A 16,758-nucleotide genomic window follows, 5' to 3' on the forward strand; every position below is an offset into this window, starting at 1 on the left:
TATATATATTTTTTTTATAATGGTGAGGGTTTAAGCCCAAAGAGAAAATTACATAATGACTAGTCTAGGGGTTAGTTATCCCGAACATATCAGCAAGTAATAAACTACTTAATTGCGACGGACATGTATCATAGAAAATACTACCAGATCTCAATGAACACCCAATATTGACAAGAGCATTTGCACGTTTATTTTATCCCTTTTATTAATAATTTTATTTTATGAAATAAATTGACTAAAGAATGACCAAGACATTAAGCTCAATTCGTTAACAAACTTTCTTAAGACGAATCATTTGCGAGAACCCAATACAAGTCATGGAAAAACAAATTTTGACCATATTTTACTTGCATCTCAACTAAACTTTAATTTATCAGCTTTCTTTTTCTAGAAATCATAGAATTAATAAAAAAAAATTGTGGTTTTTTCAAAAAATTTCTTTTTGGTAAATCAAAAGTATTATCCGCATGCAACTGCAAAGACTAATTCCCTCAAGATAACTAAAATCCATTTAAAATGTTGATTTCTTCCAACAAATATTTCTACATACTCACTTGCCATCGATCGGTTTTGTCCTATCTTTATTTCTTATTAGTCACCTTTTAAAAAAAAATTCCAACTATGAAAGAGAAAAAGATGAGAGTTTAAGAAAAGAAAAACCCAGATTTGGTGTCACACCACTCACCACCACACCACCATGTCAAAAAAGTTAAAAGAAAAAAAATAAAAGAAAATAAAAACTTAATTTCTTTCTTTTTCATTTTGCCTTTTCAAAAATTGGTTCATAAGAAACCATAACTATTTAACGTCCATTAGTTATAACATTACTATATATAGCAATATAGATGAGAGACAAACACAAAGAGAACAAACAAAGAAAGTCATTACCTTGTCAAAATCCTTGACACCAACGTTGTCTTCGGACTCATTGTTCTTATTGGTGTTTTTCTTGTATACCCTTTTTACAAAATCTTGTGAAATTCTTGTTAGAATCATTTTCTTATTAAAATCCTTATACCCTTTGGTGAAAAGATTGTTTTTTTGTTTCTGGGAGGTCTTAAAGGACCAATCTTTATTTGATGTTATGGAACAGAAACATGTTCTTTTGTCAGCATTGAGTGTTGGGGTTGGATTAGGTGTTGGACTTGGATTAAGTTCAGGACAAACTGTTCAGAAATGGGTTGGAGGGAATCGCGATTTCGACGAGGTTTCTGGTGAGCAGATTGTTGAAGAACTTAAGAGACTTTTGGTTGATGGAAAAGATAGCAAAGTTACATTTGATGAGTTTCCTTATTACTTAAGGTGATTTTTAATATTTCTATTTTTAATAATGAAAGTTTATGTTATTATAGATATATCTGTGTTTTTGTGGCATTTTTTTTACCCTTTTGAATGACATGGAAAAAAAAAACATTGTTAGAATTTATGTTAGTAGAATTATGATGAATTTATGTTAGTTTTTTTGGGGGTATTAATGATGTTTGAGACATGGATCTGTTAAGGTTAGACTTGTGAATTTCATGTTCTGTATCTCGTGGCAGATATAAATTTTGAGATTTTCTAAATGGGGTTTTTGTGATGGATTCTTCTTAAGTACAAGATTATTTGATTGTTTGTTGGATTCATCTATGCTTCTTTGTCAATCCCAAAATTTCTTAGATTTTCATTCTTTTTTGGCCTTAACCTTCTCGTGGAATGGTACCCTCGTAATATGGAGTTTGGCCAGGAGATAAGTAAAGTCTGGTCAAATATTGCTCCCGTCAGGATTTAAACTCTGGTTTTTTCCGAAAGATTCGCCTTTAACCGGAGCTCGTGATATTGCTCCGGAGATAAGTAAAGTCTGATCAAATATTGCTTCGGCCAGGAATCAAACTCTGGTTTTTCCGAAAGATCCATCTTTAACTGGAGCTCGTGAACCACTTGAGTCTAATCATTTGTTTCTTAAGAGTTTCAGTTGACATGGCTTTGGTTGGTTTTACAAGAAATTATTGCCTTTTGAGCAGATGTAGGGTCAGAAACAAGAAAGTTGATGGAGATGAATGATGTAACTATGTAAATTTCCTTTTAAGTATGTGTTGTTTTCCTTAATGGAGAAAAGGATGAATCTGGTAGCTTTTTATAAAAACCAAAGATTGTAATTTTTGTGATTCAAAAATGGCTTATTTGGTTAAACATAACACTATATTCCAGATTAGAGCTTCACCCTATTCATAGAAGATGTAAAAAGTGCGGTTAGCCGGTTAAAGTTTGCAATTTTCTATGCTTCTTCTCTACTTCATGTTAACGGTTCGGTACAAGCTATCTGATTAGTATAAATCTATGCAATTACATTCAAAAAATTGATACAAGCTTGAATCAAAAGATCAAACTTTGTTCTCTGAAAAGCTACTATGATTGAGCATCTAAGTTCACGATATCGTAAAACCTCTTTGAAGTAAAAAGAAAGTCAAGTGCAAAAGACAGCCACTGTGTGGTTTAGGAGTGGCCGGCCGACTAATGCCTTTCCTGATTCATAGATAAATTAATTACATGTTTTTTTCCTTCTGTTTTGTTTTAATGATTACTCTATCTTATGTTTTTCTTGATATGGAATTTCCAGCGAAAGAACTCGAGTTTTGTTGACAAGTGCTGCATATGTTCATTTAAAACATCTTAACTTTTCCAAGCACACCAGAAATCTCTCACCAGCAAGCAGGGCTATTTTACTCTCTGGTCCTGCAGGTATATTATTTACAACAGTTTATTAGAGTCGTGCACAAATGCTTATTTTCTTTTTTCCGGTTTTCAACTTGTATTTACTAATACTAGTTTTTTTATTTTTATATTTTGAAGAACTTTATCAGCAAATGCTTGCCAAAGCTTTAGCTCATTACTTTGAATCGAAGTTGCTATTGTTAGATATTACTGATTTCTCTCTTAAGGTATATTTTTAATGTATAGTTTATCATTTTATTCACTATAACTGGTTTATATACATATACACATATATATTCACGTGTTTCATGGTTTCCCTTGTACAGTTGCAGAGCAGATTTGGATGTGCAAGAAAAGTACCGGTAAGTCTAAGTCACAACTTATTAGCTTCATTCCGCAGACATTTAGTTGTTACCTCGGTGAGAAATTTGTGACTCATTGGCATCTTTTTGTGTAGTCTTTGAGAAGGTCAATATCCGAGATGACTGTGGAGAGAATGTCAGGTTTATTTGGTTCGTTTTCAATGATGTCTTCCACCGGCGAAGCTAGAGGTACTAGAGGAAGTAACACTGAAGTTTTTCAAAAGCATTTCCTCTGGTCTCATATATAAGCAAAGATTCCATGTTCTGGTTATAACTGATGTATCTGTTCCATATTATAGATCAAATATAAGCAAAGATTCCATATATGTTCCATATTATTCAATGAACCAGAACATGGAACCTTTGCTTATATATGAGACTAGAGGGAGTATGATATTACTTAACTTGTAGAACTATTTCTTCATTTAAAGTTGATTGATAATTTCGTTTGAAGGAACTCTGCGTCAACAAACCGTTGATAGTTCGAATAATCCTCCGTGTCTTCGGAGGAATGCTTCTGCTGCGTCAGATCTAAGTAGCACTTCTTCCCAAAGTGGTTCAATAAATCCAGGTTATAATTTAGAACTACATGTTACCTTGTTAGCCATATTTAGGTTTGATCACCCGAAAGATCGGTTTTGATATTTACTTTTATGCTAATTTCTTTGAATTATGTTTTCAGCTCCTTTAAGACGAACAAGTAGCTTGTGTTTTGATGAAAAGCTCTTTGTGCAATCACTTTACAAGGTGATTTCATATAAGCACTATATTTGATATCATATAAACATTTAAATAAAACGTATATAACAATTAATGAATTCGTAACATGGTGTTTTCATTTTTGCAGGTTTTGGTTTCTATCTCAGGAACCGATTCTATCATTTTATACATAAGGGATGTTGAGAAGCTTGTTCTCAGATCACCAAGGTTATTTAATTTACTACAAAAAATGATAAAGAAAATATCAGGCTCGGTATTGATACTCGGTTCCCAGATATTATTAGATTTAGAAGGTGATTGCAAAGAATTAGACGAAAGGATCGCTAGGTTATTCCCTTATAACATTCAGATCAAAGCTCCTGAAGATGAAACTCATCTCGGTAGTTGGAAATGCCAACTCGAAGAAGACATGAAAATCATTCAGTTTCAAGATACTCGAAACCACATTGCTGAAGTACTTGCAGAAAACGACATTGACTGCGACGACTTGAATTCAATATGCCATGCAGACACTATGATACTTAGTAATCATATTGAAGAAATTGTTATATCCGCTATTTCTTACCATTTGATGAATACCAAAGTACCTGAATACCGAAACGGAAAGCTAGTTATCTCGGCAAATAGGTAAATATCTTCACCTATGACTGTTCAAGAAATTGATTCTACGACAAGATTTTAATGTTATACTGATCTTGTATATTGTGGACAGTTTGTCCCAGGGATTGAGTCTGTTCCAAGAAGGAAAGAATAGCGGAAATCTGAAAACTAATGATTCGAATAAGGTATGTTTGTCTATTTCTATATCGCACCAAGGGATACCTAGGAGCATGTCAATCTAAATATTATTTTCTTAATTTTTTTCCATCTGGTTTATAAATTTCAAATTTGTTAGGAAAATGTTGTTGAAGATATTGCCGGTGCGAAGAATGATGTGCGGAGTGACAACCAAGCACCTGAAAACAAAAATGATACATCCATTCCTGTAACGAAAAAAGAAGGCGAAAATTCTACGCCTGCAAAAGTGGTAAGATCAATTTTCTCAAAAACCTAAGCATGTATAATGCTTATCAGCACCTCGGACTCTACCAATCGTTTGTATAGCTATTAATTAATCGTATACTTGCAGGAAGTTCCTGACAACGAGTTCGAAAAGCGAATTAGACCAGAGGTTATCCCTGCAAATGAGATAGGTGTTACATTCGCAGATATCGGTGCATTGGATGAGATAAAAGAATCACTTCAAGAGCTGGTAATGCTTCCCCTTAGAAGACCTGACCTTTTCAAAGGTGGACTTCTAAAGCCATGTAGAGGCATACTTCTTTTCGGACCTCCCGGCACCGGAAAAACAATGCTAGCAAAAGCGATTGCGAACGAGGCAGGAGCAAGTTTTATCAACGTTTCAATGTCCACCATCACTTCCAAATGGTTCGGAGAAGACGAGAAGAATGTTCGAGCTTTGTTCACACTAGCAGCTAAGGTTGCTCCGACGATTATATTTGTGGATGAAGTTGACAGCATGCTCGGTCAGCGTACTCGAGTTGGAGAACACGAGGCCATGAGGAAGATTAAAAATGAATTCATGACACATTGGGATGGACTATTATCAGGACCTAATGAACAGATTCTCGTTCTTGCTGCTACAAACAGACCATTCGATCTCGATGAAGCAATTATAAGACGATTCGAGCGCAGGTAGGATCACATCTTTATCTTGTTTTTGGCTTTGATCATCTTCATTACTAGCGTGCAAACGCCCACTAATATGCATGTTTGTCCAGTTTTTCGGTCTCATTTCTTTTTCCTCATTGATTGCGTAAAGTAGGAAATAATTATAAATAAAATATTTTAAATGAACTGTAAAATTCGAAGAAAATAGAGTTACACCAAAATTTGATATCCCATTTATTTATTTTTGGTGTTAACCCCCTGGTTCCCGGCGGAAAGGGGGCCCAGTGATCTAGAGTTTGATTGCGAGATAAGTAAAGTCTGACCAATAATTGTTCCCACCAGGAATCGATGAACAACTGGACAACTGGATGACCATTAAAAAACATGAAAATTCATAATTAAAAAACATTCCATAAATTTTTTTATTGAGAAAGAAGCATGGAATCTCAATTATTTTATCTATTAATTTATGTAGTTTATTGTTCTGAGGTGTCCACACTTATTTTGCACATGGATCCTTCTGAAAACAGATCTTTTAGCAACAGGTTCTGTCTCTTGTGGATACCATAAAATAAAGTGTTGTTTTCATCTGTTCATAAATAATACTCATCAATTATGAACACTCTATTACTTTTCAGATAAATTATTATTTTCTGTTTTGGATTTGTGACTGATATTTCGACAATTTTTTAATGTTGAGCAGGATCATGGTTAGTCTACCATCTGTTGAGAACAGGGAAATGATCCTTAAAACTCTTCTGTCGAAGGAAAAACACGAAAACTTAGACTTCAAAGAACTTGCAATCATGACAGAAGGATTTAGTGGAAGTGATCTTAAGGTAAATATTTTCGACAAATTGATTAGTTTTATTGTTTCTTATGTGATAAAATTATTTTCTAATTTTCTGTAAACAGAATTTGTGCATCACTGCAGCTTATCGACCTGTTAGGGAGTTAATACAGCAGGAGCGAAATAAGGAAATGGTATTTTTGAAAAAATAACTATGTTATCAATCTCTCTATCCAATGTATATATTATGAGCTGAAAATATACTGAGTATCAATTGCATCGTATATCAGGAAAAGAAGAAAAAAGAGGCCGAAAGTGTCAGCTCAGATGATGCTTCAAATAATAATGATAACGAAGAACGAGAAATTACCTTGAGGTCTTTAAACATGGAAGACATGAAACAAGCTAAGAATCAGGTAGGATGAACTAAAGCGCTATTATTCGCTTAACATCTTCAAGTTGCACTATAGTGTAGCGGAATTTAACAATCCGCAATTATTCTGCAATACATGCACAATTTAGTGCAAAGTGTTGTCAAATAGGGTTACAGAACTAAAGTGTAGCGGAATTTGAACAAACACTGTTCGACTTGGAGACTAATATGATTGAGTGAAACATCTTAAATTATACGTGAAACTAAATACATGGCCGAGCTATTTTATCGATGTATGTTTATATGCAGGTTGCTGCGAGTTTTGCGTCAGAAGGATCGGTAATGGCCGAGCTAAAACAATGGAATGAATTGTATGGAGAAGGAGGATCAAGGAAGAAACAACAACTCACATACTTCCTTTAAGAGTGTGAAATTTTAATTTCATTTTCGGATTTGTCGCATTCATCCAAAAGGGTATATTTTAACCAAAGATCTTGAATAAAAAACATGCCCTTCAAGTGTTTCAAAGATATTAAAGCAAAGAGATCTTATCATTTCAAAATGAACACAAGTGAAGGCATATATTTATATATACTCCAAAGAATGTGTAGATCATTATGCATTCATGTTTAGGAGAGAGCTCTCTCAGATTATTTTTTTTGCATTGTTTACAAACCAATTGCCACTTGTATTAGAAGATTATTAGTATTCTGTCATGTGAGGTTTTGGAAGATTTAATTGCTTTTTAGGAAGTAGGAATATTTATACCAAAACTTTTAGCTTGTTGTATTATATATTGATCAGTATTTTCAGACAGTAGAAAATTTTGTACATTGATTTGTGTCGGTGAAGTGGTTACAGTTTGGTTCGATTATTTTTGTTTTTTTTTTTTTGTTACAAGTTTGGTTCAATTATTTAATGTTGATTATCATGGATTGCATAAAATTGTCACTTCATCATGAATTTATATGAGAGTAAGAAAATATACTTGGATCTCTGTTTTTGTTTTTAGTCCAAAATTATTTTCTAATCTTTGAGCAATATTTTTCTTCTCACGCATAATATTTGTCAAGTTAGAAATAATATAACCAAGTCAACATGACATATATATTGACTTGGTTTGAAAGTTACAATCTGATATGTAATCAGAGTGTAACTTTCAAAACAGAGCAGAAAATATGTTTTAAACAGTTTGAAATGTTTTTTCCAATCATAATATAAAATGTAATTTAGGAATTTTTTTCGGCCGTGTGAGCATATGAAATGAAAGGGTCTAAAGAGCGATTTTCAAATGGTGTAACAATTAGCCCACCCAAATTGGCACCAGAGAGAATCGAACTTCAGACCTCAAGAGGAGCACACTCCCAGGTCTCAAGCCAATACCAATGCACCAACCCAAGTGGGTTTAAGGAGATAAAAGATTAGTGTTCAAGTCCTAGTGAAAGCAAAAAAATTACTAAGTAATTGGTCGTTAATCTTAGTAATTTTTTTGTTTTCACCTGAGGATTGTTCATTGTAATTCCAATACATTCAAGAAACCTTTTCAAGAAACTTGTGGCCAATCACGTTTGGCCATGTGTCATTCTCCTTTGACTGCATGAGGGGCTGGTTTTTCTGGTGCCGACCAGTTCGCTTCCTAGGAGGCAAATGAGTACACTTGCTATTCAATCAGTGAACAATGTTTTAGTAGTTTTCGTCATTTTACACACTCGCGTTACTATATGAGAGGGGCAGTCTTGGAAGTGTGCATGTCTCTCGGGGGTGCGAAAAGTAAAATTCATAATAAAATTTTATGCTTTCAACCCTGAAATTTTGTGACCCATTTTGATATATTATTAAAATAACATAGTTTTTAGTCCTATAGATATATCGAATTTTATTTTTAGACTCAGTATCCACTTTTTAGTTCTGCAAAATACTAACAATATATTTTTAGTTCCTTGTTTAGGGACCAAGAAGATGTAGTTATATATTTGCAATATATTTTTAGTTCCTTGTTTAGGGATCAAGAAGAATAGAAGATGTAGTTATGTATTAGAGACGAAAAAATGGATACATATACTAAAAATGAAATTCACTATATTTTCTTAAGGATAAAAATTTTATTTAATTCTTAATATTATTGTATAGTATTTGGTTAGTATTTTTTTGTTCAAATTACCCAGTAAAAACAGCCATGATAAAATGTCAATTAGTGCCACCGAGATAAACACTACTATATAAAGGAAGAGGACAATGGAGGAAAACCTTAGGATAGGGATCAATTATTTTTAATTGTATCACTTTCATGTCCTAACTAACTGATGGACATTTTATTTTATGAAAGATAGACATTTTATCACTACTTGAATAATATAGTGACAAATATTATTTTTATAATTTAGACCAATCCTTCGAATCTTATATTTAATCGTATTATATCAATTGTTAGTTAGTTCAGTAATGATTGACGCTGAATTTGGTAGGAAAGATCACAATTTGATCCTTCGCAACTGCGATCAAATGAGGTTGGAACCATTTGATGTTAGAACTGACATTCGAACTAAATTAGGCCGTTAGGGGCTGAATACTAGAGATGAAAAAAGAAAAGAAAAGAAGATACTAATGAAGTTCCAATTCCAAAATGAAGTTCCAAATTTGCACTTACTTGCCCCATATTTGGCCACATCACTACTTATTTTTTCTACATCATCACAATTATAATTTATTTTTTGATTATTACAATTATAATTGTCTATTTTTATATTTATTTTTACATTGACTATTAATAAATTTCTGATCTCTATAAATATTTTAAATTTTATTTTGAGTCTATAAAAAAAACAGCAAGTTTCGGTCCCAAACAATTTTCCGTCACAAATTAATAAATATGATTTTTTATATTTTGATATTTAAAAATTTTAAATTTTTTTGACAATCAGATTTTTTATTTTTTTTACAAAACCCATGGTTATATTTAGTATATTATAGAATCTCTTTATTTAAAAAAAAAAAAAACTAGCTTCTAGATGTTCTCTTTGTTTTTTAAAGAAGCAAAATTTGATTAAATAATAAAAGCACACCACCCACAATATGTACAAGAGGGTTTTCACTATTTTGAGTGAAGCAGTTTTGCTTCTAGAAGAAAAACATAAAACAAAGCGTGTTTCAATTATTATTATCACATGAGACATGTCTAATGTCTTCATTTATTAGGATGTTGATTGTTAAAGAGAATGTTTACCCACCTTGGCTGTGGCTGTGGCTGTGGCTGTGGCTGGCAGATAAGAGATGTCGGAGCATGAAGCGGAGAACTGGTGAGACATGCATCTCACCAAACTCATAATAAATTCACTTAATTAGTTAAATTCACTTAATTAGTTAAACTCGAAATTTGGCAGCGGTCTAAAAAAACAGGTTCAATTGACTAATTATGGACGGGTTCGGTTGAGTGAACATGTTTTGGTTGAGTGAACCAGTAACTTTACAGCACAATAATTAATTATAATTAATAAAGTAGCTAGTAGTAAAATAATCAGTCTCTTGATTTTCATCCCTTCCATTCTGCATATCCATTATCCATCGGCACAAATTCAATCTCTCTTCTTACTTTAAGCAATTAAAAAAAAATAAGTATATTTTTGGTCCCTATAATTTTTCAGAATTTTTATTTTCATCCCTGAAGATTTTTTTCACACTTTTTACTCCTTGAAGTTTTTTTCGTCAATGTATTTAGTCCATACTTTTCATTCAACTACGGCATACCATTTTAATTTTTATTTTTTTTGTGGTCATCTTTAGTACATTATATGAGTTTCTGTTACAAAGTTTAATTTTTTTAACAAGAGATGACTTAAATATGATTTTTTTTTTGTTTTCTGAACATAAAAATTCATCTTATATTAAAAAGTTCTAAATTTTTATCGGAGAAATTTTTATAATATTATAAACATGAATAAAAAAATCATTCAAAAATGTGAAAGTATATACGAGTTGAATGAAAAGTAAGGACTAAAAACATTGACGGAAAAAACTACAAGACTAAAAAGTGTGAAAAAAATATTCAGGAACTAAAATGAAAATTCTGAAAAACTATAGGGACCAAAAACACATTTAACTCTAAAAAAATCTCTCTTCTTCTTTTCTTCTTCAAAACACACAGTCTTTCTGGTTTTATCTAGCAACCAAATAAGACAAAAACAATTAAGAAAGGAGAAATTGCCACTTCCTACTCTTCTTTTCTCTTCTTCATCATTTTCTTTTTCTTCTCAAATGTCAACTTGTTTTCTTCATCTTTATTATAGTTTTTCTGATTTAAGTTTTCATTTTTCTTTTTCCTTCAATTTAGTTCATGTTTATGTTTTATTTTTTGTGTTGTCTACAAATCTGAGTTAGTTGATTTAATATTTTTAGTTTTTGTACTCTGGTTCTACTTCTAAGTTCTTTTTTAGTTTTATTTTTTATTTCACTTGCTATGTTTTGAAATTGTTGTTCTTTGTTTGGGATGTAGCCCTTACAAATCCATCCTTGAACCCGTAAATCCAATCGACCCGAACATATGTATGAAAAATTTAGGGATTAATTGATAGAGATTAATTTAAAGCAAAACTAAAATTTTTAAGAATTAGTTTAAGATAAAATTAAAATTTTTTATTCAAAACTAAAAGTTTTCATTATTAAACTGAAATTTTGCCCAAACTTTATTAATTTTTTTGACTCTACCACCAAGCGGGTTGGACGTTTTGGTCCACAGCACCCATTTTCCACCCCTTGAGCACATCAATAATTAAGATTCTTTTTGAGAAAATTTTGATATACATAACAACAATTTTGTTCTATCCCTCAAAGGCAACTGGCCCTTTTTTTTTTGTTTCATGCATTGCATGCATGCCACCCAAAATCACATGTTTCGAGACAAACAGGAAATATACTATTAGTGTACTTCGGGCACTACTAGTTATGTAAAAAAATAAAATAAAATTTGTATTAAAAAATACAACAGTTTGATCATTAAAAATTGAATTCAAGATTTTCAATATGAATATTTTTTTTATTAAGGTCATTAATATCTGCCCTAAGGATCATGTTACCATTTGCTTATATTATATTATAAAAATAATAATTCATGCGTTACAAATTATAAGTAAAAGAAATTCACATATATATATTAAGAAAAGTAAAATATAATAATTTGAAGTATGATTTTTTATATTTTTTTAAATAAATTTCATGAAAAGATATAATTTTTTTTATTATTCATTGGTTATGGAAAACAGAATAGAGAGAAAAAATTAAATATAATTTATATTTAATTTTATAAGAATAAGTAAAAATGATAAAAATTTGTCTTTTCTAATTATAATTTGAGACAATAAATAGCATTTTCTTTCTTATAATTACAGAGGGAGTATTTTTTTTTTTAACTAAAACACTATTCATAGTTACTTAAACCACAAAAGCAACTTTCAATTAATTAATTGTAATAAAACAAAAACAGTATCAATCATGGAGATGAAAATATTATTCAAAGTGACTAAGACTTAAAAAGAAGAATTCATGATTGATCATTGAACATATTATTTTGAAAGAGAAAGAGACACTAGTTTAGAAAACTAAATGTACGTAATAAAGGTATTTTAATATTTGTATAGTCAATCAATAATGTTAAAATATAATATAAAAAAATCCAATATAAAATGTATCTTTTTGTTTTCTTAACTAATGTCAGATTAGAGTACAAGTTAACAAGACTCTTATTTAAATACACACTTGAAAAAATGCCAAAAAGGAAAATAATTAAATATATATAATTTTGAAATAAATATATATTACATATTTTTGTTGACAAAAGTGTATGCATTTAAATAGTGTGTTTAAATTTTTTTTTTATTAATCATGACTTTGATATTATAAACTACTATTCAAGTTGCATTTGAAGATATATTATTTAATTAACTATTCAAGTTGCATTTGAGTTCATCTCCTTTAAGGTTTATAAAATTGGTTAAGCTAGAAACTCTTTAAAGGTTTATTTATATATACAAATTAAATCTTATATATTTTGTGGAGACATAAAATCTATATGATTAATAAATAACGGGGTACAATTTAACTTCGATCCATGATGAATACTATAATCTAATGAGGTACACCCAATATATGATTTTAGTACACAAGTCTCCATAATCATTATAAACCCATAGTTAGATCTACTTTTGTTAGAAATTAAGAAAAGTGATTCTAAATATATATACTATAATTATAATTATATATTTGGATGTTTTCGAGGTTAATTTTATCTTCAGAATATAATGTAACGTGAAGTTAAGATCAAATGTTTTTGTCTCTTCATATTTATTTATTTTTAGGGTCATGTTAACATGTGCCCTAAGGGCACATGTTAAGATATACTAAAATAGAAATTCAATATTTAATGATACAAGAAATTTAATGCTACAAAAGTCAAAATGCACAAATTAACATTTAATAATTTCTATTTTTGTTTCCTTAACATGTGCCTTAAGGGCACAAGTTAACATTCTCCTTATTTTTATTAGATTCATCATTCAAAATCACTACGTATATTATCAACAACATAATCAATGACACACTAAATTTGTGCTTAGAAATTCACTTTTCTAAGCTTATTCCATTTAACTAGTAGTAGTTCCATACTTTCAAGCAAAAAGAAATGGGGAATTTGGAGATAAACTATTCCATGAAGCATGCTCCCTCCATGAATCTCCTAACATTTTCAAGTCAACAAGAGAAGATCCACCTCCTCCTCTTGCCTCTTTAGCACTTTTTTTCATCTTCAAAATCGTATCTCTAATCTCCTTCCCTTTTTCTCCTTCCATTAACTCCTTAACTCGCTCCCCTAATTCAATCCCACTCACAAATCCATTTTTTGACTCGTTCAATTCTAATGCTATTTTCTTTTCTTGTACTAAAATCACTCTATTCAACTTCTGCTCTGCATAAAGTGGCCACGTAATCATTGGAACTCCTTCGCATACAGCTTCCAACACCGAATTCCATCCACAATGAGTTACAAAACCACCAATCGAGTCATGTCTTAGTATTGCACCCTGTGAAGCCCAATTCCTCACAACAAGTCCCTTCTGCTTTGTCCTTTCTAAAAACCCTTCTGGCAACAACTCCTCCAAACTCACATCATCTAACTTCAAGTCGCCTCTAACAACCCACAAGAATCTTTGTTCACTTTTCTCCAATCCAATAGCCATCTCATGCAATTGAGCTTTAGAAAATCTCCCCATACTTCCGAAACTCAAAAACACGACGCTTTGACTTGGCTGCGAGTCAAGCCAACTTAGGCAACCATTTTCATCTTTTTCGGACGAGGCTGAAACTGAAACCACAGGTCCAATGCAAAATATCGAAGGAGTGATTCCATCGGGAACACATAACCCATCTCTCAAAGCTTTAATTGCTTTTCTTTCGATAGCATCAAAAGTGTTTACAATAATCCCATCACTTTCCCTCAAAGTTTTAGCCGATTGAAGCAAAACCTGATAACTTGGACTCGCGGGATCCTTTCCTTCATCTGGATAATCATCTTTTGATAACCTAGGTAACCCGGGAAGTTCAATAGGTGTGTGGATGCTATAGTCCTTAACGGCTATTGTCGCGTTTTTGTGAAAAGTTGGAAAGTTAAGGAAAAGTGATAGAAGAGAAGCTCCTGAGGTATAGTAAAAGTAAGTTGGGATTTCAAGATTGTAGGTAACTTGTGTAGCACTATAGTTGAGGAAATCTAAGATAATAGCTTTGAGATTTGAAGTTTTGGCTATTGATTGAATAATATGTTGAACATGGTGGTTACTACGAGGGGAAAGTTCAAGGGTTTGTAAATGAGGTGGGAGAGTAAAAGTGAATGAAATTGAAGGTATATAGTGGAAATTGATTGTGGGAAATTTTGAAGAGATAGAGGATATGTATTGACATGTGGAATCATTGATATTATTTTTGTTTGGTGGTGTGAGGATTAGAATTTTTATGGAAAATGAAGGGTTGTGAGTTAGTATAAGTTTTCCTAACTCAACCATGGACATTAAGTGTCCACTTCCAAAAGCTGGGTAAAGAACTATGGTGTCCTTCATGCTTGAGAAAAAGATTAGGTAGAATCTATTTTTTTTTCTTATGAGTCTTGTGATTTCTAAGCATGGGAGTGAGTGTTTTTATAGATACTTTTTGTGTCCTATATGTGTCATATTATTAAAATGTGATTGATTGATATACCTTTGCAAATTGCCCCCAATTTGCATTTCTTTTTTATTAAATTTCTTCATTTTTGTTTTTATTAATCCACTAATTTTTAGGAGAAATAGGCTTGATAATTCCAAATTCAACAATAAAATTAGTAAAATCTAATAAAATAGTTTTCATAAAAAATTAAAGTCGAATTATTTGGATAATTCATTCTAAAATAAAGTAATTATAACTATATGAACTCAATGCGTTGATTGTCATATTTTATAGTGCCGGTGCTAAGTTTGTCCAGCACTATGCAACAACTATAATATATCATTTATATTCAACAACGTTTCTTTTGTTTTTAATGGCATTATTTATATTCAAGATCTAGAAGTATATATATTTTATTATAGTGTGTTATTGCTGTTTTATTTTAAAGTGAATTTTATTAGAAGAATAAAATAATAAAGAAGTCACAACATTCATTTTTCTTCTTTTTACCAAAACTTAATATAATATCCATACATTTCTCTTTAAAAACATAATATACATACATCTCTAAATAAAATAATGTTCATCACAAAGTTATGGGGAATATAAAAACCTATATTTTATATTTAAATATTTTATATTTTATATTTAATAATTAAGGATATTTAAGTAATTTTCTTATTTATTGAGGGGTACGGATATCCGTGGGCGTGGATATACCATTAAACCCACATCGGTATCCATTATGCAACAGATAGTTTAAATATCAATTTATTTCATCCGTGGATATCCGTTAAGTTATCCACCCCATATCCGCGGCGGATTATATTCACAGATATCCGTGCGTATGAATATTTTTGTCATCTCTATCTATATTATATGCCCCATTTATCAGAAAGTTTTGTTTTAACAGTTTGTTTAAAATTAGTGTTTTTTCTCTATTTTTGAAAAGAAAAAACAAAGAGATTTTTAAAATGGTTGACTAAATCTTCAATTTTAAAATGGTCGACTAAAACTTTAATTTGAACAAAAAAAGTACATTTAAGCGGTGATTTTTAAAATGGTTAACTAAAAGTGTTTTTCTTTTCCCTACTAGACATCTGCCTATTTCCTGTGATTCTGATTCCCAGTTAATACCTTCGTAGGTAAAACTGCAGATAATATGGCACGCGCTAATGAGTCTATAAATAAGACTCATTAGGATGTTGAACTATTCATTCAAAAATTAGCATTAACAAATGGAGAGGATCCCAACTCTGATTAATGCTAATTAACCTTCTTAAAAAAACATTAATGCTAATTAAATTCACGTACTGATTATTAATGCTAATATTTTATAGTTGCCATTACTTTTAGATGTGAATCTGACATTAATTAATTCTTATTTATAGAGTCATCTTTTGCCGATAAAAAAAAAATTCTTGTAATGAGCTAAATTTATATCGACTTGGATGTCGTGAATGTCTATAGTCACTACAAGAATACATTGATTTTTTGACTGATTTACTATTTACTTACTGACGGTTTTAGCCCCCATTAAGTTTTTGATGGTCTAAGCCGTCAATAAGTAAGAAAAAATCCGTCAAAACATTAAAAAATATTTTTTTAAAGGGACATGTAATTTAGTGACGATCTTTTTGTCATTGCACATGGATTGTTGGAGAGGAGATTGGAGAATTAATTAATGAACTTTATTTAAAAAAATTAATGAATATGAATAATTCTGTTTTTTTTTTAAGAATATGAATAATTTTGTTTATAAATTAATAAATATAATAATTTTAATTTTAATAAAAATTACTTAATTAGTGGCGATCAAGGCCGTCGGTAAATTCCGTCTCATACTTTTTGGCGCTTTTGGCCATCGGTAAATTTACTGGAAATCATTTTTATGACGGATGTAGGCCGTCAGTAATAATAGTCCATTTTCTTTATTTACTGACGGCTTTTACTAGTTTACGAGGGCC

General features: G+C 31.0%; 2 protein-coding genes across 2 annotated transcripts; one reads left to right on the top strand and one right to left on the bottom strand.

Annotated features, from left to right (window-relative positions):
- Window positions 1-617: 617 nt before the first annotated feature.
- LOC123907116 (putative cell division cycle ATPase) lies at window positions 618-7,484 on the top strand. Its single transcript, XM_045957224.1, has 15 exons — window positions 618-1,302; window positions 2,600-2,721; window positions 2,833-2,921; window positions 3,021-3,056; window positions 3,152-3,245; window positions 3,511-3,627; window positions 3,739-3,803; window positions 3,904-4,403; window positions 4,489-4,561; window positions 4,672-4,803; window positions 4,906-5,471; window positions 6,151-6,286; window positions 6,363-6,431; window positions 6,528-6,653; window positions 6,920-7,484. The coding sequence occupies exons 1-15, from the start codon at window positions 1,085-1,087 to the stop codon at window positions 7,031-7,033; spliced, it is 2,457 nt and encodes an 818-aa protein (XP_045813180.1). The 5' UTR covers window positions 618-1,084; the 3' UTR covers window positions 7,034-7,484.
- Window positions 7,485-13,154: 5,670 nt separating this feature from the next.
- LOC123907117 (UDP-glycosyltransferase 1-like) lies at window positions 13,155-14,900 on the bottom strand. Its single transcript, XM_045957225.1, has one exon. It carries the CDS (start codon window positions 14,704-14,706, stop codon window positions 13,267-13,269), a length of 1,440 nt encoding a protein of 479 aa, XP_045813181.1. The 5' UTR covers window positions 14,707-14,900; the 3' UTR covers window positions 13,155-13,266.
- Window positions 14,901-16,758: the final 1,858 nt, after the last annotated feature.

Source organism: Trifolium pratense, linkage group LG2 (genome assembly GCF_020283565.1).
Source record: "Trifolium pratense cultivar HEN17-A07 linkage group LG2, ARS_RC_1.1, whole genome shotgun sequence".
NCBI classification, from domain to species: Eukaryota; Viridiplantae; Streptophyta; class Magnoliopsida; order Fabales; family Fabaceae; genus Trifolium; species Trifolium pratense.

Excerpts from the sequence above, each read along its gene's own strand:
- LOC123907116 (XM_045957224.1), top strand. The coding sequence starts at position 1,085 with ATGGAACAGAAACATGTTCTTTTGTCAGCATTGAGTGTTGGGGTTGGA. Across the intron at positions 4,404-4,488 it reads CTAGTTATCTCGGCAAATAG|TTTGTCCCAGGGATTGAGTC; the intron begins GTAAATATCTTC and ends TATTGTGGACAG. Across the intron at positions 4,562-4,671 it reads AAACTAATGATTCGAATAAG|GAAAATGTTGTTGAAGATAT; the intron begins GTATGTTTGTCT and ends CAAATTTGTTAG.
- LOC123907117 (XM_045957225.1), bottom strand. The coding sequence starts at position 14,706 with ATGAAGGACACCATAGTTCTTTACCCAGCTTTTGGAAGTGGACACTTA.